The sequence below is a fragment of the Simochromis diagramma genome, unplaced genomic scaffold (assembly GCF_900408965.1).
Source record: "Simochromis diagramma unplaced genomic scaffold, fSimDia1.1 OVJJ01000690.1, whole genome shotgun sequence".
Lineage (NCBI taxonomy): Eukaryota > Metazoa > Chordata > Actinopteri > Cichliformes > Cichlidae > Simochromis > Simochromis diagramma.
Genome location: NW_024387483.1, coordinates 40,236 through 62,450, shown reverse-complemented (window position 1 = coordinate 62,450; position 22,215 = coordinate 40,236). Strand labels below are relative to the sequence as shown.

Genomic DNA, 22,215 nt, shown 5'->3' with positions numbered 1-22,215 from the left:
AAAATAAATAAAGTCAAAGACTCAGCAGTCCTGTTGCTCTATTTTCACCTGTAAAGCAGAAGCGGGGTAGGCGGAGGTTTACGGTCAGTTGAAGAACCTGCGAGTTTCTCTGTGAATTTCCCATTACGTCATAGCACACTCGGTGCTTGCTTGGAAGTTTAGGGGTTTTTTTTTCGCTGTAAAAAGAAGTTTTCTTCCCACGCACAACGGACACTAATGTTTTTGTCACTTTTTATGGAATCAAACTCAAAGTAAGGTCAGTACTTCCACGCTTTAAACGCTGCACGCTCATACTCTCTCCCACACTTGATACATTATCCATTGTTGATCTGCACACAGCTGTTGCCACGAACGTCGCACTCGCTTACGTCACTGTCATGAGACATTCTCGCAAAAAAAAAAAAAATCATGGTTTTAGTAACGCAGTAACGCAGCGTGCTCACGGGAAAGTAACGGTAATCTAATTACCGTTTTTGCAATAGTAATCCCTGACTTTACTCGTTACTTGAAAAAAGTAATCGGACAGGTGTAACAGTGTACATAATAAAGCCCCAAGAGTGTTTTTGATATTTATTTCTGACATGTGAAAAACATTTTTTAAAGAATATGTTTCAAAGTTAATTAATTCATGAGAATAAAATCTAATGTTTAATTAAAGCTTCAGTGACAAACTACAGCCAACAGGTGGCAGCACATCTCTCTTCCCCTCATGAGCACAGCCACTTTACCACCATCACTGCTCACTACAAGGCCTGTTTCTGTTTTGCTCCAATTTTAAAACTCAGGGGGAAGAAACAGATGTTCATGTTCAGGGGCTCTCCTGCATGCGCGCGCGCACACACACACACACACACACACACGCACGCACACACACACACACACACACACACACACACACACACACACACACACACACACACACACACACACACACACAGTGTCCATAGGTTTAGTTTAATTATTTATTCTGGCCGCATCCTGTTCACAGCATCAGCTGAAACCAAAGAAAGTACAGCAACAATCTGATGATCTGATTCTGGGGGATCGTGCAGTTGTTTATGTGGCTGTTTTTGTCAAACAGGAAACATCCACAGCAAAGAATATTAGTGAAACAGCGCAGGAGGAGAAAATGTGCAGCTTCACCCTCTAAATTATTTCTGCTTTAACTCTGGAATGATGATGTCATGAAATTGATTAAATCAAATTTCTGACCAGTAGTGTTTGTGCTGTGCTGAGTCGATTATTTACAGGCTGTCTACAGAGGAGTCTCCTTCTGCCTCATTTCAGTTTCCCAAAGTGAAAAGTCACACTCCACCAGTCCCCACCTTATCATAAATGTTTATCTACAAGTCACTGCAATACACGTCCCCTGAGCTCTGCCTGCGGTTATGACAGAGTTCACGAGCTGCACTCGTGGCTTCTGACTGTTCAAAAAAAGGTGACTGACAGTCAGCTGTTTTTTTTTATTTTTTATTATGGAAGCAAAGGGCACCGCGCGAATAGCAGACGCTGAAGATTCACCACTACCAGCATGACTTTATGATGACAGAGAAAATAAATAAATACATGAAACCAGTTCATGTTGGAAAAAGAAAGATAAAAACAGACCTTAATGGATCCTTTAAAGTCTGGATGTGAGGGAGTGTTGAAGGTGCTGGAAGTCACGATCTTTTGAACGGGACAAAGTGAAACTAAGCCGTCATCTCCAGAGGATAGACTCATCTGTGGCACCACGTCTGCAGCTTTCATGAAAAGCTGTTTTGGTAGTTATTATATACAGGACATTATCCCCAAGACATAAAAACCACATGTACAAACCTGACATCAAGTGTTTTAAAAAAAAATTGCTGACTTTGCCCAAAATAAGGTTTTAAAAAGCTTTGCTAGCTCTGGAAATAAAAAAAAAAAAAAAAAAAGAGTTACTGAGTGACAGTTTAAGTCTGGAGGGTTAATATTTACACTGTGTTGTGTTTCTGTAAACAGAGTTTTAATCATGAGAGGAAATAACCCAAGAGGATCTGAAATGAGCTGCAGCCATCCCTGCGACAGCCCAAAAACAGTACCAGTCACTGTTAGAGGAAATACTTTTCTTCTTGACTGTGCTGATTCAACTCGTTTTTTAGTTTGTCAAATAGAAATCTAAACATATTTGAATGCTGGACTTCTACATTAACTAAGAAAGTGATTTTTACAGGAAAGTATTTAGGACAAAACACAGAATTACAGAGTTACTCAGACTTAAATGAAGGAAGAGGAAATGCACAAATGTAAACAGGCTCAAGTTAATGACATAATTTCCCCATTTTTACTTTAATCAGAGAAAAAAGGCCCCAGAGGAAATAAGACCAAACAAACAAACCCTTCACTCTGTTACTTGTGATTAGGGGTGGGTTTTTATAATCGATTCATCGATTAAAATCGATTCTGGCTTGGATAACGTAAAATCGATTCATTAAAATCCTGAATCGATTTTTTAATATAAATTTATTTTGTCCGAAATGCCAGAATCTCAGGTGACATCTCACAAAATTTCAAGAACCACCAAACAGTAAATGAGAGCAGATAGAGACACATAGACTTAAACACACAGCGCGACCCGCGGATCAGAATCGGTTAGATGTTGCCTTTCTCACAGTCGGGGCTGAAAGCCGACAGCTCGCTGATCTGGGTCCGCGCTTTGTGTTCACGCCCTTTATGCGCTGATTCTAAAGCTGTTAGTTTTTCTCTCACTCCAAACAATATTGACCGAACCAGCAGCAAAAGAAGATCCAAAAGCTTCACATAAACATCGTCATGAATTCACTCTTTTACTGTTTTGCTTCCATTGCGATGCGCAGCTCTCTCTCTCTCCCTCTCTCCCCCCCCCCCCCCCTCTCACTCTCTCGAACAGTTTCGCTTTCTTCATTATTCGCTTGCTTGTTACGCACAAGTCTACTGTTGCTTACAGCGCTGTCGGCCGCTGTTTTTTTCCCTTTTACATTCTTCCGAAAAGAAAACCTCATTTCTGCTGTTCAATACTGAACAAATTGAAACTTTTTAAAATTATTAAAAATGCAAAATGCTTAGCCGTGTCTCTAATAAAACAGCTGTAACGTCAGAGGTAATGTTCATTAATTAATGGTTTTCTTTCGTTTTTGATGTACTGCAGAATATTTTTATAAAATCCCAGGCCAGGAAAATCACCTACATGTTTTTCTGTGTTTTATCTTCAGCTACTTTGACACAAAGGCATCTGCTGTGATGCTCACACCTTTGATAAAGTCTTGCGAGTGTCAGCTTCCTTTTTATAGATACAAAAATATGTAAATGTTCTGATCTGAATTATATTTCTGACTGTCAAAATTTCCCAGATTTAAATCAAATCGAATCGAATCGAATTAAATCGAATCGTGGATCGAATCGATTCTGGACCTTGTGAATCGGAATTGAACCGATTCTAGAAATCAGTGACGATACCCAGCCCTACTTGTGATGCGTGAGGCTCTCATTTTATTTCTGTGATCAGCACAGATCAACAACAATAGATATCATAAAAGTATGTCACAACAAACAAAGGAGAAATATAAAAACATGGTACAGAGAAATGAACATGTTCAAATGCATACATACGAATACACAGAAAATATGTATCATCTCCTAATTTGAGCCACATAACATAAGAAAACATAACAAAAAACAGAGTGAGGCTCCATTTCCCTTTCATACAGGCTTTCATACCTCGATCTTCCTTCAAATTCCTGATGCGACCTCGTGTCCTGCTCACTTTCATTTATTCAGGTTTTAGTTTTGAACATCCGTCCATCTTCTACCACTTTTATTTTGCTCATTGCACTGTCCCCTTCTGATCTTCAAATATCCTTTTTATGACAGTGGATATTTACAATGGACTCGGCTCATCACTCAGAGTCAGATTGGATCCACAACATTTGTACTGACGGTGGTGTGATCAGTGGTGGGTAACAAAACAAAAAACAACAAGTGAAACATTAACATTGAGTACACTAGTCAAAGATCGATAAAAACCAGAAACCTCTGGACTGTTTTCAGAGCAGCTGCTGCTTTTAGATCTCAGAGGAAGTCCCTCTCTGACCTCTGCCACAGAGCGCTCTGCAGCCTCACCACACACCTCAAACGGAACTTCACGACTGAGCAGTTTTCTGATGAGTTTCAACGCCTTAAGGCAGCACAACAGGCGAGGATGCAGATCAGGAGAAAGGACCAGATCCTGAGGCATCAGAACAGGAAACGAGCCAAACTGTCTGGGCTGAAAGCACCAACTGACTCAGATTGTGTTAAAACGTCTTCAGATTGAAAATCCTCCCTATTCACCAGATTAATGCTCATGTGAAGTCCTGAAAACGAAAAAACGCTGAAAGATCAACTGTGTATTTTGCACAGAGGAATAAGAACAGGACGTCATGACAGAAGTCTAAAAACAGCCACGACCGAGGTGGAGATCTGAACATGAGATCAGCTGAATTTAAATCACTGATAAGGTTTCTGATATTTACAGATCCAACTCAGACCTTTCCACAACTCACATAATAACACAATAAAACCATTATGATAATGGTTTTTATGTTTTATTAAATAAATATTATGGGTATACTATAATCACATATTAGATTACATTGATTCATTATTTCTAATGGGGGTGATGGACAGAAAGCAGGAAGGTGGCTGATTGGCTGCAGTTGCCACAAACAGAAATAAGTAAAGTGTTTAAAAGTGCAAAATAAAAACTTAAAGTTAATAAAGTGCTTAACTCACTGAGAGAACTTGCTAACCTTGCTACTGTGGCCTCATTTTAATGCCCCGTCTAATCAGAGCTTACATAAACTGATCTACTCTACGTCTGTCTCCTCCACCTCTCTACCTGCTGTTCTCACGGTAAAATCAAGCTCTGCAGAAACTGCACAGAATAAAGTTAAACTTGATAGAAAAAAGGAGAAGAAAAATAAACAGATTTAAAGTCTATAAAAAGCTTGTTGCAGCCACAGTATTGATGTAATGTTACTTTTAATGGTTGTTGGGAGAAAATGACTCCCGAATGTGACTCGAGATCAGAGGAGTGGTGCATCGAACCCTTGTTGCTGTGAGTTGAGTGCTGTCAACAGACGCTCTGTTTATGCTGTCTGCTCGCTAAATAACAATGCTTCACACATCGTCTCAAACATTTCAGATCAACTCTTTAACATTTCAGGTAGATGTTCATAAGAGTTGCCGCGTGTTGATGATTTCCATTTTCTGTTGAAAAATACTGCAACACAAACGCCAACAATAAGACAACTTACAACTGCAACAATAATGATAATTAAAACATGCGTGTCCTTGTGTTCTCCAGTCGGATCTCCTGAAGAGAAAAACAAAAACAAAACAGGTGAGAGGCCTGAGGTATGCTGACAGCATTTCTTCTTTTACACTGTGAAATACGCCTGGCAGTTAGCAGAGGTCATAACGTCTAACAGTGACGTAACTGTCAGAAAAGTAATAAAAGTATCGGCAGGCGCTCTGATCATAAACACTGAGCACATCACTGTGCTCATGTTTCAGAAACCAACGCTTTTATTTTTTCTCTCAAACACTTGCATGTGTATTAGGTAAAGTACCTTTCAAAAAAAAACCCTCAACAGCAAGCAACAGAACGAAATATAAACTTAAATATAAATATATATACACTTCTAAATACATTTTCCTCACAGAAAGAAAAAAAGCAGGGGCGCACCCAAAGAGCAGAGTGCAGGGTGACACTGCACCACATGAAATCTGAAACTTTAGTTCATTATTTTACACTTTTAGTTGTAAGTCTACTGATATACAGGGAGTGCAGAATTATTAGGCAAGTTGTATTTTTGAGGAATAATTTTATTATTGAACAACAACCATGTTCTCAGTGAACCCAAAAAACTCATTAATATCAAAGCTGAATGTTTTTGGAAGTAGTTTTTAGTTTGTTTTTAGTTTTAGCTATTTTAGGGGGATATCTGTGTGTGCAGGTGACTATTACTGTGCATAATTATTAGGCAACTTAACAAAAAACAAATATATACCCATTTCAATTATTTATTTTTACCAGTGAAACCAATATAACATCTCCACATTCACAAATATACATTTCTGACATTCAAAAACAAAACAAAAACAAATCAGCGACCAATATAGCCACCTTTCTTTGCAAGGACACTCAAAAGCCTGCCATCCATGGATTCTGTCAGTGTTTTGATCTGTTCACCATCAACATTGCGTGCCGCAGCAACCACAGCCTCCCAGACACTGTTCAGAGAGGTGTACTGTTTTCCCTCCTTGTAAATCTCACATTTGATGATGGACCACAGGTTCTCAATGGGGTTCAGATCAGGTGAACAAGGTGGCCATGTCATTAGTTTTTCTTCTTTTATACCCTTTCTTGCCAGCCACGCTGTGGAGTACTTGGACGCGTGTGATGGAGCATTGTCCTGCATGAAAATCATGTTTTTCTTGAAGGATGCAGACTTCTTCCTGTACCACTGCTTGAAGAAGGTGTCTTCCAGAAACTGGCAGTAGGACTGGGAGTTGAGCTTGACTCCATCCTCAACCCGAAAAGGCCCCACAAGCTCATCTTTGATGATACCAGCCCAAACCAGTACTCCACCTCCACCTTGCTGGCGTCTGAGTCGGACTGGAGCTCTCTGCCCTTTACCAATCCAGCCACGGGCCCATCCATCTGGCCCATCAAGACTCACTCTCATTTCATCAGTCCATAAAACCTTAGAAAAACCAGTCTTGAGATATTTCTTGGCCCAGTCTTGACGTTTCAGCTTGTGTGTCTTGTTCAGTGGTGGTCGTCTTTCAGCCTTTCTTACCTTGGCCATGTCTCTGAGTATTGCACACCTTGTGCTTTTGGGCACTCCAGTGATGTTGCAGCTCTGAAATATGGCCAAACTGGTGGCAAGTGGCATCTTGGCAGCTGCACGCTTGACTTTTCTCAGTTCATGGGCAGTTATTTTGTGCCTTGGTTTTTCCACACGCTTCTTGCGACCCTGTTGACTATTTTGAATGAAACGTTTGATTGTTCGATGATCACGCTTCAGAAGCTTTGCAATTTTGAGACTGCTGCATCCCTCTGCAAGATATCTCACTATTTTTGACTTTTCTGAGCATGTCAAGTCCTTCTTTTGACCCATTTTGCCAAAGGAAAGGACGTTGCCTAATAATTATGCACACCTGATATAGGGTGTTGATGTCATTAGACCACACCCCTTCTCATTACAGAGATGCACATCACCTAATATGCTTAATTGGTAGTAGGCTTTCGAGCCTATACAGCTTGGAGTAAGACAACATGCATGAAGAGGATGATGTGGACAAAATACTCATTTGCCTAATAATTCTGCACTCTCTGTATATTGCTGGATTAATATAGATAAAACCACCGAGCAGCATAACTGAATAAAATTTCCATTTTATACATTAAAAGAATGCACATATTAATGCTACAACAACTATGATCCAGTCATATCATGCATGTTTTTCTGCATTATAATTTACTCTGCCATAGGCACTCTACAACATAAAACTCAGTTTAAACAGTTCTCATGTCCGACATCTGTGTCAGCCTCAGAGCCTCTGGCTATCAGCTCTTTGCCTTTTTCTCGGTTCACTGCACCACCACCTTCAAAACTCTAAGACAGTCAAAGAAGTAAAATGCACTCGGCTGGTATAATCACACACAGGAAAATGAGCAATAACAGATGTCTGAATGAAAATAAAACGGGGCCAATAAACAACTACGTCAGATCAGATTTATCACCACTCACATGCCACTGCAGGAAGCATCAGCATATGTCAGGTAACACAAGTAGAAAGATCATGTTAACTGCAGACTGCAGTGATCTTTCATAAACCACGTCAAGTTCGTGGAAAGTAGACCAAAAAAGATAAATAATTGCAAATCCTCTGCAGTGATAAAAGTCTTTTTGGAGAAAGACAAAAGACAAAAGGCTTTTTGCATCTCTTTTTCCTTTTCTTTTGTTTTTGTTTTGGTCTTCTGTTTTTACCACGCATGGACAGACAATGCTTCCCTCAGAGAACATCTGTGGGGGGTGCAAAAAGCCAGCGTCAAAGTTCAGATACACAAAAAGCTCTTTTGTGCTTAGCAGTGCAGCGAGGACTGCACTTTGGCTCTGCATGTCCCTACAAGTCAGAAGAAGAATAAGTAGTAAGGTGGACCTCTCAACTCACCAGAGTCTATGACTGTGAGGTTGATGGACTGCCTGGACTCATTTTGGACTCTCTGACCGCTGCTGAGATCACTGGTTATAATCCGACACTCATATGTTCCTGTATCGTTGACGTTGACGTTCTTGAGAATCACAGAAACGTCTCCGTTTTTCATAGACGGGTCTGCCAGCTCCACTCGGCCTTTAAAACGCTCGTGCTGGTAGCTTTCATATGAGCGCCGGTTTCGGTAGAAGAAGACGTATCCATCTAACTTAATCTCAGGTATGCTCCACTCTAACAGGGTGATATTTACACCCCTGGGATCCTGACAGTGAAGAGTGACATCTTGTCCAGGCCTCACTTTTATCTCTGTGTGACCAAAGACAAAAGAAAAAAAGAACAAACATTGATAAGATGTTGCGATCCATTTCTTTACGACATATTGTGTAGAAATGCTGGCTAACTCCTCCTGTACAGTTCTTTTTTTTTCAGTAGACGAGCATATCTAGAGACATCTGACAGGAACTATTTGGATCGAGGAAGTCTTAAAAAAACATCAGTGGATTAATCAAAGTAATGGATTCCTGCAGCTCGACATATTTCCAAAACAAGGCCAGGGACCAAAGAGAAATCTGCTTTTTTTTTTTTTTTTTTAAATTTCCTCTTGATGATGCACTTTCACACACAGTGACAAATGTCCTTGATAGATGTAGGCCAGATGTAGGCTGTTATGGGCCTACTTTTCTGTTGCTTGTTGGGGAAAGCGTCCTCCATAAATGCGTATGCGTCACCTGCTCGTGTGAATAACTCATGCACAAGAAGAGAAAAGAATAAAAGCAAACTCATCCTCCTCAGTGGTTATTAACCTACCCATGTGTATTCATTTACAGAAAAGAGGCTGCAAAAGCTACTGACTTAGATTACAGCACTCGATGTTTGTTTGTGTCTGTCTGGGTTATTTAAGATCACCTCAAGGGATCAAAAACTTTCTTGAAATCTTGAAATGCCTTGAGTAACAAGCTCTTCTCTAGGAAAACCAGACTTTCATCATACGGTACCAAGTGTTATGGATCAGACTTTGTGGCTATTTTAAAATAATATTTCCTTTGAAAATAACACATTAATTTCCTCATGCTGTTCTGAATCGCTCAACTCTGTTGACTGTTACCACATGTGTAGCTAAGAACCCACAATGACACAGATTTGTAAATAAGAATAAAATAGAATAGAATAGACCTTTATTCTCATTGTACATGTACATTGAAATTGTAGGTGTGCCATGCCAACTGGGCGAGAGTGCAGGATCAAATAACAAACATGAGGAGTGTGTACAAAGCAAGAGAAAGGTCACGGATTAGCGAACAGGTTGTGAAGTCTCTTTTATTTCACGTGGCACACTCAGTTCCTTTACAGGAAAATGAGGATTGGTAGAGCCTAAATTAAGAGTTTCCTTTTCCTTGCTTCCTTCCAACTTAATGGTTTCATTTCTACCACTGCAGAAAACAAAAGTACAATATTGTGGACCTGACAGATTACTTGCACATACGCTTATGTTACACTTGTATGAACAAACTATAAACCTATGTCTGGGAGCTATGACGCCAAATGCAATAACATGTGATAGAGTTGTAACACATGAGGTCATTTTCTGGGTTCATGAAGAAATGTCTGCAATTACACCAGTAAACTTTTGATATGTTATAAAAAATTCATAGTGACATCATACCTATAACATTCTCTAGTGCACGCAACATACTGGGGAAAACAAAGGGAAGGAAAAAATTCTGATAACTGCATATTTCTTGTGTAGCTGATGTATCAGCTACACAAGAAATATCATCTGACAACTTAAAACTACTGTGTCGTGTTTATGCACACTGACTGTGTGCAAGTACAACGCAAGAAGTATGTCCCGAGAAAGGTTTAATCCCTGAGAGGGAGACAAAAAACTCCCAAAAACAAACACGACAAGATCAGCAAGATGCGTGTTGTGTTCTGTAATGTTTATATCATATTGCACCACTAGAGGGTGGTGTCGCAAAATAAGAGTAAAGCGGAGTCGGTAAAGGTTTGAGAGATAGAATACAGTTAGATGGCTAGCTGATAACTGATGTGTGTCACTGCTACCTCTTCGATGTTAGTCTGTGCTGAATTCATTAAAGAGCACTGTTCTTCATGAGGATTGGTTTATTACCGGCCACTATTACATTCTGGCGACGGGTAACCCCGGCGTGTTTTTTTTTCTGCTTTGAGTTTTTTTGCTGAGTCATCATGGCTGCAAACGTCCATCCGCCGCCGATGTTTTTGCCTTGCCCTGGAGATCCTGCTTTGCCATTCCACATGTGGATGCGTATATTCAACAATTATTTGCTTGTGATCAATGCAACAGGGAATGCTTGGCCTGAAGCACGAAGAAGAGCTACTTTACTTCACTGCTTAGGAACTGAGGGACAAAGGATTTTCTACTCACTGCCAAATACAGGTGACACTTTCGCCTCTGCTGTTACTGCCCTAGAACAATACTTTTCACCCAAGGTAAATGTTGTTGTGGAAAGACATGCTTTCAGACAGCGAACACAAGCTTCACACGAGACTGTTATCCAGTATGTGGCCAGCTTGCGTGACCTTGCTTCTAAATGTGAGTTTGATGACAGGACAGAAGAAATGATCCGTGATCAGCTAGTTGAACATGTGTCTAGCCCCAGCATAAGAGAAAGACTCTTGCTGGAACCTGATTTGACACTAGATAAAGCTGTTACACTGGCAACACAAATGGAATCTGCAGTTCAACAAGCTAAATCCATAGCTGCAGACAGTAGTACCCCAGTCCAAGCTGTGCAGTCTCACTCACACTCCATGCAGAGGAAACATAAGTACAATGCTCACCCTGCAAAGCCATCTCATGCAACAAAAACATCTAAGAACTGTTTTAGATGTGGTTCAAACAGTCATTTAGCCAACTTTCGTCAGTGTCCTGCTGCCAAAGCTACTTGTAAACTGTGTCATAAAATTGGACATTTTGCTCGTGTCTGCTGCTCATCCAAGACAAGAGATGTACGGGAAGTCCATCTACCAAAACTCACAGTCCTTTACTTAACAGATCCTTCTCATGCATCAAAAGGATTGCAATGCAGCATAAATGTGAGAACACCTACCTCATCAGTTAAGGACATTGAACTGATTGTGGACACAGGTTCTGCAGTTTTTATCCTGCCTAACCACATCTACGAAGAGCACTTCAGTGGTACGCCACTAAAACCACCTGACCTTCAACTAGTTACATACACGAAGAAAACAATCCCTGTGTTAGGCTGCCTGCAAGTCACAGTGAGCAGAGGAAATGCATCTGCCTCAGCTGTGTTCTTTGTTGTAAGGAAAGGAACTCCTCTTCTTGGAAGAGATCTGATGGAAGCGCTGAATGTCAGCATTGCAGGCAATACTGTTCTACCTCCATGTACTGATCCTACTGCTTCTGTGATGTCTACAAATCCATCACCTGCTTCTTGCATCCCTGCTGCCCCAGATATTGGCTGTGTGCGTGCCTTTGTGCATAAAGTGAAAGTTGACCCAACAGTCAAACCTGTGCGTCAGAAGCTGCGACGTCTCCCGTTCGCTGTGAGGGCTTCAGTTTCAGCAGAACTGGATCGTTTACTCAAAGCTGGTGTCATTGAACCGATTAATGCATCACCATGGGTGTCCCCAATTGTTGTGACAGGACGGAAAACTGGTGGAATAAGGCTGTGTGCAGACCTCCGTGAACCAAACAAAGCTGTGATCACTGATTGCTACCCCTTACCACATGTGGATGAATTGTTTGCCAGCTTACAGGGTGCAAAAGTGTTTTCTACAATTGATCTTGCAAATGCATACTACCAGCTGCCCCTGCATGAAGATAACAGAGATTTGACAGCATTCATTACACATGATGGACTCTTCAGATTCTGTAGAGTACCTTATGGACTGGCCTCTGCCCCCTCAGCTTTTCAGAAAATGATGGCTGAAATCCTTAAAGACCTCCCAGGTGTCCAAAACTACCTGGATGACCTTATTGTCTACAGTAAAAGTGCAGCTGAGCATGACCAAAACCTTAGCACTGTCCTGCAGAAGCTCAAAGATGCTGGACTTGTGCTTAACGAAAACAAATGCCATTTTAGGAAGACATCGCTACGCTTCCTAGGTCATGTTGTCACTGCTGATGGCATTCTTCCTGATGAGGAGCATATTGATGCTGTTTTGAGAGCCCCTCCCCCATCTGATGCTGTTGCTCTGAGATCCTTCCTGGGCTTGGTGTCATGGTACTCCAAGTTCTTGCCAAACTTTGCAACTGTTGTAGCCCCTATGCGTGCCTGTGCTAACGACAAGAACACCCTCACATGGACTTTAGATGCACAAGCGAGCTTTGAAGAAGTAAAAAAACTCCTGGTGAATAGTCCTGCACTGGCACTGTTTGACCCTGCCTTGCGTGTCGTGATCTCTACTGATGCAAGTGACTATGGGCTTGGTGCTGTATTTGCTCAAGTGCAACCTGATGGCACAGAAAAACCTGTGGCGTTTGCTTCCCGCACACTGTCTGCAACAGAACAAAAGTACTCAACTGTTGAAAAAGAAGCTTATGCTTGTGTGTGGGCTGCAGAGAAATGGAGAACATATTTGTGGGGCCGACGTTTTACTCTGCGGACAGACCACCAAGCTCTGACAACACTGCTGAGCACCAAAGGGATTAATAGGGCTGGAATGCGCATCGCCCGCTGGTCTGCCCGCCTCCTGTGTTTTGACTATGATGTTATTTACCGCCCAGGTTCTCAGAACTATACAGCTGACTGTCTCTCTCGCCTGCCCCTGCCTGTTTCTTCCCATCCTACATCGGATGCAGATCATGAAATGGTAGCCCAAGTTTCTGCTGCCATGTCCTCTCTTCCAGTTGCGGACTTTGACTCTGCCTGTTCAACTTGCCCTGAACTGGTTGCTTTGCGTTCACAAATACAAAGCGGCTGGCCTACCTCAATCAAAGCACTTGATGTCACGCTTGCGCCTTACTACAAAATCCGTAATGAACTTTCAACCCTAAGTGATTATGTTCTCAGAGGCTCAAGGCTCATTGCACCACTTTCAGTGAGACCTAAACTCATTGCGCTGGCACATGAAAGTCACCAAGGGATTGTGCGCACAAAACAAAGACTACGAGATCTCTACTGGTGGCCAAAAATGGACTCACAAGTTCAGTCTGCCATAACCTCATGCCTCCTTTGCCAGTCCAATGACAAAACTGCACATACTAATCCTGCTCCTCTCCAACCCGTCCCACTGCCTGATGGACCGTGGAAAAAACTTGGTCTTGACATTGTTGGGCCTTTTGATACTGCAATACCTGCTTGTAGGTATGTCATAACATTGACTGACTACTACTCCAAATGGCCTGAGCTTGCCTTTTCACCTTCTGCTACTACTGATGATGTCATTCAGTTCCTCTCATCTGTCTTTAGTCGTCATGGCAACCCAGAGAACATCGTAACTGACAATGGTACACAGTTCACCTCTGTAATGTTCACCTCATTCCTCCAGAATAGAGGCATCTCCCACAGCAGAACATCTGTCTACTACCCAGCTGCAAACGGAGCAATCGAACGGTTTCATCGTGCCCTCCGCACCTGTATCCAGACAGCAATCCAGCAGTCAAAACCATGGAAGGCGACTGTGCTGGATTGGCTTCAAGTTTACCGTGCAACACAGCTTGCAACTACTTCCCTCTCTCCCTATGAACTCCTGTATGGCACGAAGATGCGTACTAAACTGGATGTCCTCCCTTTGCCTCCTGCTGTGTCTCCACTGGATGACGTTGCACGTCACTCAGTTCAGAAATATCAGTTGAAAATGCAACGTTACACTGATGGTAGGCGTCACGCACGGAAACCTTCTTTTCTACCAGGAGAGAGCGTGAGGATAAGGAAACCCCACCATGTTCCCAAAGGACATCCCAGATTTACCCCTCCTGTAACAGTAACAAAAGCCAAAGGCTCGAATGCCTTCTTGCTGAGTAATGGAAAGATTTGGAATGCCACTCATCTAGCACGTTGTCACCCTGTGACTGAAAAGAACGCTGACACTGCTAGGTTGCACCACACCCAGACTGGCTCACCTACTGCCAGGAGACTGCCACGCGTCAAGTACAAGCCTCGTTGGCACAAAGACTATATTGTACCATAATAGGTTGCTTGAAAAGGACATTAGAGAAATGTCATTACTTGTTCTATTTTGGGTTCAAGAAGAACTGATTTCCTGCCACCAATGCACTAAGAAAAAAATTGTAATGGAAAAACTGGAATAATTTCTTTTCATTTTACAATTTCAGGCTTATTTAGCTTTTCTAGTTGTAGTATTCTGATGTTATAACTATTGCAACATTTAAGTTCACCAGTGTATGTTTGGTTTGCTAAACAGTGAATTACTTTATTTCTGTACTACGCTATTTGGTGAACTCTTTTTATAAAGAGAGAGGAGATGTTGTGTTCTGTAATGTTTATATCATATTGCACCACTAGAGGGTGGTGTCGCAAAATAAGAGTAAAGCGGAGTCGGTAAAGGTTTGAGAGATAGAATACAATTAGATGGCTAGCTGATAACTGTTGTGTGTCACTGCTACCTCTTCGATGTTAGTCTGTGCTGAATTCATTAAAGAGCACTGTTCTTCGTGAGGATTGGTTTATTACCGGCCACTATTACAATGCGACTTGACTAATTATAGTATCTTATCATAAGCATCTACCGACAGACACGCTAGTTAAACAGAAGAATGAAGCCAGCCCTTGTGACTTAGAGAAGATGTGGCAAGTTTTTAAATGAGATTAACTCCACATACTCAACTCTGCTGCTCTGTGTAGTTCAGCAGTTTTGTTAATGTAATTTTTCCTGTCTTTTCTTTTCTTTCAGTTCCAGTAAGATAGCGGTGGGGGAACTCCAGACAAGATTAAAGACCTGGCAAATAACAATCTCTGTCTCCAGCTCCGGAGATTTCCTCCGCCTGTATACTCCCACGAGAGCACTGGGATCAGTTGCTCTTGGTGGGACCTAGTAGGTTACGGCTAAAGACCAGGGGTCCTCTGGAACAATCTCCCCCAAGCTATTCGCACGTCCCGTTTCCATCCCGCTGCAAACACGCTGCTATTAATGTTTACATTTAAACAGCTGTTAAAAAAAAACGTGCTCTAAAAAATTGTGAGTCACAGCATTTGTCAGACTGCCAGCAGTTTTTTTTTAAATTTTAAATTTTATTTTTAGCTACTCACCTTCTAATGCCACAGTCTCAAAAGTCAGAAGAAGAAGAAGAAGAAGAAGAAGGATGTGAGACATTTCTGTTGAATAACTCACAACTGACCCTCCTGAAGCTGCTGGAAACTCGATTTGTGTAAATCTGGTGTCGTGCCAAAAGCAGTCTGAGGCAAGGGGCAGTCTGCTGCGTTCAGGGACACACCCACCTGAACTACATCAGCCGTCACAGCGTGCTTTCAACCCTGAAGCTGCACTCAATGTTTCTCTCTCCTGTTTTTGTTGTTTTTGTAGGAGAAAGCGCAAAGTGCGCATGGGAAAGTGCCTCGAGCCCACATTCATGACACCCTAAAATGATCCTTATTTAGGTTTTGTATTGTTTAATTGTTGTTTTTTATTTATTATTCCACTGTAGATGCTGTAGAAATAATATCTCCTTTCCGTCTGTGTATTTTTGTAAATATCTTGTGTAATGACAATGAACCTTATTGAATCTTCAGTGTGAATCAGTAACCAGCATCAACATTTAGACAACAAAGTTAACTTAGCATGGTTCAATCAGAGCTCACTGGCTGCCCTCTAGTGTTCGCCAGCGGTCACTGCAGGTTTAATTCTTACTCGGACGGAAGTGACGGACAAGGTAAGCGACTCATGTTGACGCCGGAGATTTTGGTGGAAAATTAAAGCGAATGGTAGTTTAGAATTGAACAAATTCCTTTAAGCTTCAGTATTACTAGGGGAGGGTCTGTGCTGACGGACGTGGGTTACTGACCTGGTAGCCTGGCTGCCCCTGGGTGGGTCCGGGATGGGCGTGAGGTTCTGGGGGCGCTCCGTCTCTGGGCTGGGACCTGGACCGGGCCTCGGGGGCTTGGGTCCTGGTTGGTGTGTTGCCGGGGTTGTGGGCGGGTGGGTGCATGGGGGCCCAGCCCTGGAGCAGGGTGCCGCCGGTGCGTCGAGCCACCTAGGGGGCTCTTCAACTGGTGGGGGAGATTGTCACATCTTGCAGGAGCTTTCCTCTCCTCAGGAGCTCCCTCTGCAGGAGGGGGAGATACAGGAGAGGTGGAGGAAGATCTCAGCCTGGGTGTTTATTGTCTTATGTAGTCTGGAAGATGAGTGGATGGTGGGGTGGGTGCAGTTTTCTCTGTGGTGGGGTTGGGTGGACTGTCCCGGGCTCTGTGGGGCCGGGCGGCGCTGCTGCACTGGGCCCCGGTCTGGATGGGCCTGGGCCCCCTTTCCCTGGCGGGTCGCGGAGTATGGGGGTGCCTACTGGGGTCAGCGGGGAGCTGGCCCCAGGGAGGGGTCACTTGCCCCTCCCTTCCTTCCCTCCCCATCTCCAGCTGCCTCCCTCTTCCCGCTCCACCACAACCACCCACACATGCAGGGCCTTGGAGTAGGGGTATGTCACCAGGGTGCAGAGGAGGCTACCCCCCCCCCCCTCTGTCCCCTTCTGGCTGCCTCTGCCTCAATTTTATCCCACAACTTAGACATTCACATTACTCACACTCTCATTACACATACATATAGGATCTTGGGGGTGGGCACGATACACGGAGTCCAAAGTACCATCAGGGTGTACACCCCACCCCTGGCATCGTTGCCCACCTCTCAATTTTAAATACACGTAGACATTGAGGGCTAGCAGGAGGGACCATGCGCTTACCTGCTGCTCTCTGGCAGGTAGCTCCAAGCCCTCCTGGGTTTTAAATGCACCTTAGAACACACATGCATCAACATTACAATGAGCGGGTGGAGGGAGGTTTGGAGTCTTCTCTCACCCCCATTCTCTGCGACCTGCTGGAGCAGGGGGGCTAGGACTAGGAGGAGGAGTTGGCCGTCCGACTGCGGTCTGGAGTGTGGAGCCTTCCTGCTGCTGCGGAGTCGGGGCGGTCTGCCTCCCCCCACCGCAGGGAAAAGGGAAACACCACCTGGGTCTGGGTGCAGTTCCCCCCTCCAGGGGCGGGGACACCTAGACCCGGTTTGTAGAGTACGCTTGGGGAGTGTGATCGTGTGTACAACGTCTCTTTATGTCTGTCTCCACGTTGGTTGAGTGTGGAGTAAGTGCATATGAGAGCATGAGGGCGGGAATGGATGTTTGTGTCTGTGTGTGCCTGTATGTCTGTGTCTATATGTCAGGTTGGGTGTCAGGCGCCACCTCTCTGGGGACATCTCAGGCCCTCCAAGGTTTGGAGGCCTATCTCCCCCTACCACCACTTCCCCTGCCAGTGGCGGACTCCCTCAGACATCGGTGCGTTGGTGGTTCTTTGTGTCCGGGGATGGGCGTCCAGGTACACACCGGCTCACTCCTTGGCGGCCGCTTATCGGGGCCTGGAGCCTGGGGCTCGCTCGGGCCACTTCGGAGGTGGGGTGCCCCCGGCCTCTCGGCCTGGGGCTCGGTCACTCAGGCGCAGCTGGCTGCCGGCGGAGCTCACGGGCGCGTCACTGCAACTCCCCCTGGCTTCTGCTCCGCGGCTGCTGAGTGAGCCCTCATCTGGGACTCTCCTCAGCTCTTTCCGGGACAGTGGCGCGGCTGCCCCTCTGTTGGTCTTCCTTGGTCTCTTGTGTTCTGGGGGCCTCTGGATGTCTGGAGTTTTGATCTCCTCCACACCTGCTTCACGCCCTGGAGGACGGGGCTGTGGCCCCCCCACACCCTCTAGCAGATTATTACATGAAGGAACCTTTTAAAAAACAAAAAAACAAGCGCGTCCATGCTCACAGGTGTACACACGGGTGATCACACCCACAAACTACACCCTTTTTGGCTCCTACCTCAAAGCACACTGTGTTCTGTTGATCTTATGTGCTGCACAATAATGTTTAACATTTAGTATTTACTGTCATATTCCCATATATCATTGTGATGTTGTTTATTCTATTACTCTTGTTCTCTTCTGCTTGTTTTCTTTTTTCTTTCTCAGCAGGTGATCCAGGTGATTGATATATGCATTTTTTTTCTCTGCCCGTTCTGTTGGTTTTTGTTTGTTGCCCTTCTCCCCCGTCCCTCTTCTCAGCTGTTTCTCTTTCCTTCTTTCTTTCTCCCCTTCTTTCCCCCAGTCAAGTCTGTCCCGTATTCAGTAAGTGAAAATAAAATAAACAATAAAAGGTGAATCAAATGGACCATTACGGCAAGGCTGGGATGGTCAGTTTGGTAAAGTAAATCCGTTGGGCATCTTTCTTTGCCTTTAGACAACAATTCTGATGGCAAAAGAGCCAAACGGGACAGGCCAAAAAAAAAAAAAAAAAAAAAAAAAAGCTTCAGTATTACCAAATACACTTATCAATTGTCTTATAACTAACAACATTTGTCTAAATCATCTCCAACACCGGGGAGAACAACGGAGAGAGTTTAGAGGCTCTCCAAGATTATATTGATCAGTGTTTCCAGGATCTCGTGATGAAGAAGGCCCAGAGTGCAGCTTCCCTGGCCAAATCTGAGACGCCGTCGTCGAAAAGACTTCGCCCGGCAGATTCCCCCTGCACAACATCGCCAGCCAGCAAAGATATTGTCGACATACTGGAGTCAATCGACCAACGATTGTCCAGTTTCGATGCAAGGCTGTCCTTGGTGGAGATTCTTCACCGGGAATTTAAATGCTTGCGAGAATCCCTGGAGTTCAGCCAGCAGCAGGTGGAAACGCTTGCTGCTGAAAATGCCATGCTAAGGGAGTCGGTGAAATGTCTCACAGACAATGTTACTCAGCTAAATATAGAAAATAAAAAAATAAAAGAAACAGTTATTGATTTACAAGCTCGTAGCATGCGTGATAATCTGGTATTTTCTGGTATTCCAGAAGCCGCTGGAGAGGACGCGGAGACCACGGTAAAAAGCTTCATCAAAACCCACCTGAAGCTGCCGGAGGACACGGTGAAGAACATCGCCTTTGATAGGGTGCATCGCCTCGGCCCCATGCGGGCTGCGGCCGGCAGACCACGTCCTATCGTGGCCAAATTCGGCCACTTCAAACAAAAGGAACATGTGAAAAGCCGCGGCAGGGAATTAAAAGCAACAGACTTCAGCGTGAACGACCAGTTCCCCAAAGAGATCCTGGAACGACGCAGGGTCCTCTTCCCAATCCGACGCGGCTTCATCCAGAAGGGCTCCCGCGCTGTCATCGCTGTGGACCGGCTGTACGTGGACAGACAGCTCCACCGCGACCCCAACATCACTCCGTGGCTGTATTAACTTCACACCAGATAAGAATCCGCTACACCCTTTCCCCATCCACTCACACTAACTTGCTTTAAAATCTGTTTAACTTACCGGTATCAAATCGCATCTTAAGTGTGATATGATCGCAGAATTAACACCAATGGTTCACTCTCCGTCAGTGGTTTGATTGGAATGTTTCTGGGTTTTTTTTTTCCTTCTCATTTTTTTTCTCTCTTTCTCTCCCTCTTGTTTTTATGTTTCTTTCTTTATTTCTTTCACTGCTTCGATCACCTGCTTCCACACTCATCCACAAACAACATCCTTTATTTCGACACATACGCACCACACGATCACGCACAGTCAAGCGCTGAACGGCAGCACATTTACATCAGTCAGACAGTGCACACAGTCGTTTAGGATACACACACTTAAGCCAAGCCTACTCATATTAGTAAATATCCAAACATATAGTCAGACTCAGGGAGCATCTCGCCACACATTTTTTCTCTCTCTCCTTCTCTTTATTTATGAACAAGTGACGTATTCTCTCCACCTGACTAAGCGACGCACACAGCATACATCCCTAGTTATACACAAACATCTATGGGTGCACTGAGGTTCATTACATGGAATGTAAATGGAGCTGGCTCCAGAGAAAAGAGGTTAAAAATATTTAACCAACTCAAAAAACTACAGGCAGATGTCCTTTTACAAGAGACCCACAGACCTCTTAGAGGTTCGAATGAACTTAAAACACCTGAGTTTCCTAATGTGTTCTCAGCTTGTTATAATTCTAGACAAAGAGGAGTAGCAATTTTAATACATAAAAATATTAATTTCACAGTACTCGATACAGTTATAGATCCAGAGGGCAGATTCTTAATCATTAAACTAGCTATACTTGATAAAAAGCTATGTATTGTAAGTGTATATGGTCCAAATGTTGATGATCCCTCATTCTTTCACGGTTTTTTCAGTGCACTCTCTGAACACTTAGATGGCACACTTGTTCTTGGAGGCGACCTCAACCTTGGACTAAATGAAGACATGGATAGGCTCAATACAGCAGGAACTCAGCGTAATTGGCAGTCCACAAATATAATCAAACAGTATATGAGCGACTTTGGTCTTTGCGATGCATGGCGCTCCCTTCACCTCACCAGTAAGGAATATACTTTTTTTCTCACATGTCCATCACTCCTACTCTCGTCTGGATTATTTTTTGGTCAGCAGCTCACTGCTGAACGACATTTCAGACACTGAGATTCACCCTATAGCTGTCAGCGATCATGCTCCTGTATCTTTAACACTAATGCACAAGAATAATACTACGCCAAGTAAAAACTGGAGATTTAATACATCACTGCTTAAAGATGAAGACTTTATTAAATATTTTAAAAAAGAGTGGACTTCATATTTAGACTATAATGACACTCCCGGAACATCAGCTTCTGTTCTATGGGAAGCAGGGAAAGCTGTGATGAGAGGTAAAATAATTTCTTTCTCATCACATAAAAAGAAAGAAGAAAACAAAAATATTCAGGAATTAGAAAAAAAACATCAAATCACTAGAAGAAGCCTACGCGTCCCACCAAGATCAGGAAACATTGAGCAAAATATGCAAAACAAAACTAGAATTAAATGAAATAATTGATAAAAAAAACAAAATTCTTAGTACAAAGACTACGCCTACAAAATTATGAACATGGTAATAAATCCGGTCAATTTCTAGCAAACCAGCTAAAAATAAATAAAGAAAAAACAACTATATGTGCTGTTCAAGATTCATCTGGGAACACAATATATGAACCGATACAAATAAACAACATTTTCAGGGATTTCTATAAAACGTTGTATTCACCACAAATAAACCCATCTGAAAAGGAAATTGATCAGTTTTTGGACAACATAACTCTTCCAAAATTATTAGACATTCAAGCAATGGCACTGGATTCACCACTGACACCAGGTGAACTCCAGGAAGCCCTGATAAGTATGCCCAATAATAAGACTCCAGGTCCAGACGGCTTTCCTGCAGAATTCTACAAAGAATTCTGGTCGATTCTAGCACCAGTTTTCTACAGAACGTTGTTGGAAATTAAAGAAAAGGGCAGACTTCCATCAAATATGAATTCTGCCAACATTAATCTCCTGCTAAAACCAGGCAAAGACCCTGTATATCCCTCAAGCTATCGTCCAATATCCCTTATAAATTTAGACCTTAAAATAATCTGCAAAGCTCTCTCAAAGAGACTGGAGAAAATAACCCCCCTCTTAATTCATCCTGACCAAACTGGTTTCATAAAAGGCAGGCACTCATCAACAAATACACGTAGATTACTTAATTTGATAGAGTACTCATATAGTAAAAACCTAGAAACTACAATATTCTCTTTAGATGCAGAAAAAGCATTTGACAGAGTTAACTGGAAATTTCTATTTGCAACTTTACACAAATTTTGTTTTGGATCCTCTTTCATAAACTGGTTAAAAATATTATATAATTCCCCAACAGCTTGTGTCAGAACAAATGACCAGACATCCTCCAGCTTCTGTCTCCTGAGGGGCACCAGGCAGGGATTGCCACTCCCTTCCTAGTGTTGCAA

At 43.2% G+C, this 22,215-nt stretch overlaps 2 protein-coding genes across 2 annotated transcripts in view; both read right to left on the bottom strand.

Moving 5' to 3' along the window:
• Positions 1 to 22,215, bottom strand: part of LOC120724478 (CD226 antigen-like) — a 100,565-nt gene that overhangs the window by 58,335 nt on the left and 20,015 nt on the right. The gene's annotated exons all lie outside the window — the stretch shown is intronic.
• LOC120724481 (coxsackievirus and adenovirus receptor homolog) lies at positions 4,939 to 15,648 on the bottom strand. Its single transcript, XM_040016679.1, has 3 exons — positions 15,483 to 15,648; positions 8,221 to 8,568; positions 4,939 to 5,353 (listed from the first exon to the last, which is right to left on the bottom strand). The coding sequence occupies exons 1-3, from the start codon at positions 15,544 to 15,546 to the stop codon at positions 5,184 to 5,186; spliced, it is 582 nt and encodes a 193-aa protein (XP_039872613.1). The 5' UTR covers positions 15,547 to 15,648; the 3' UTR covers positions 4,939 to 5,183.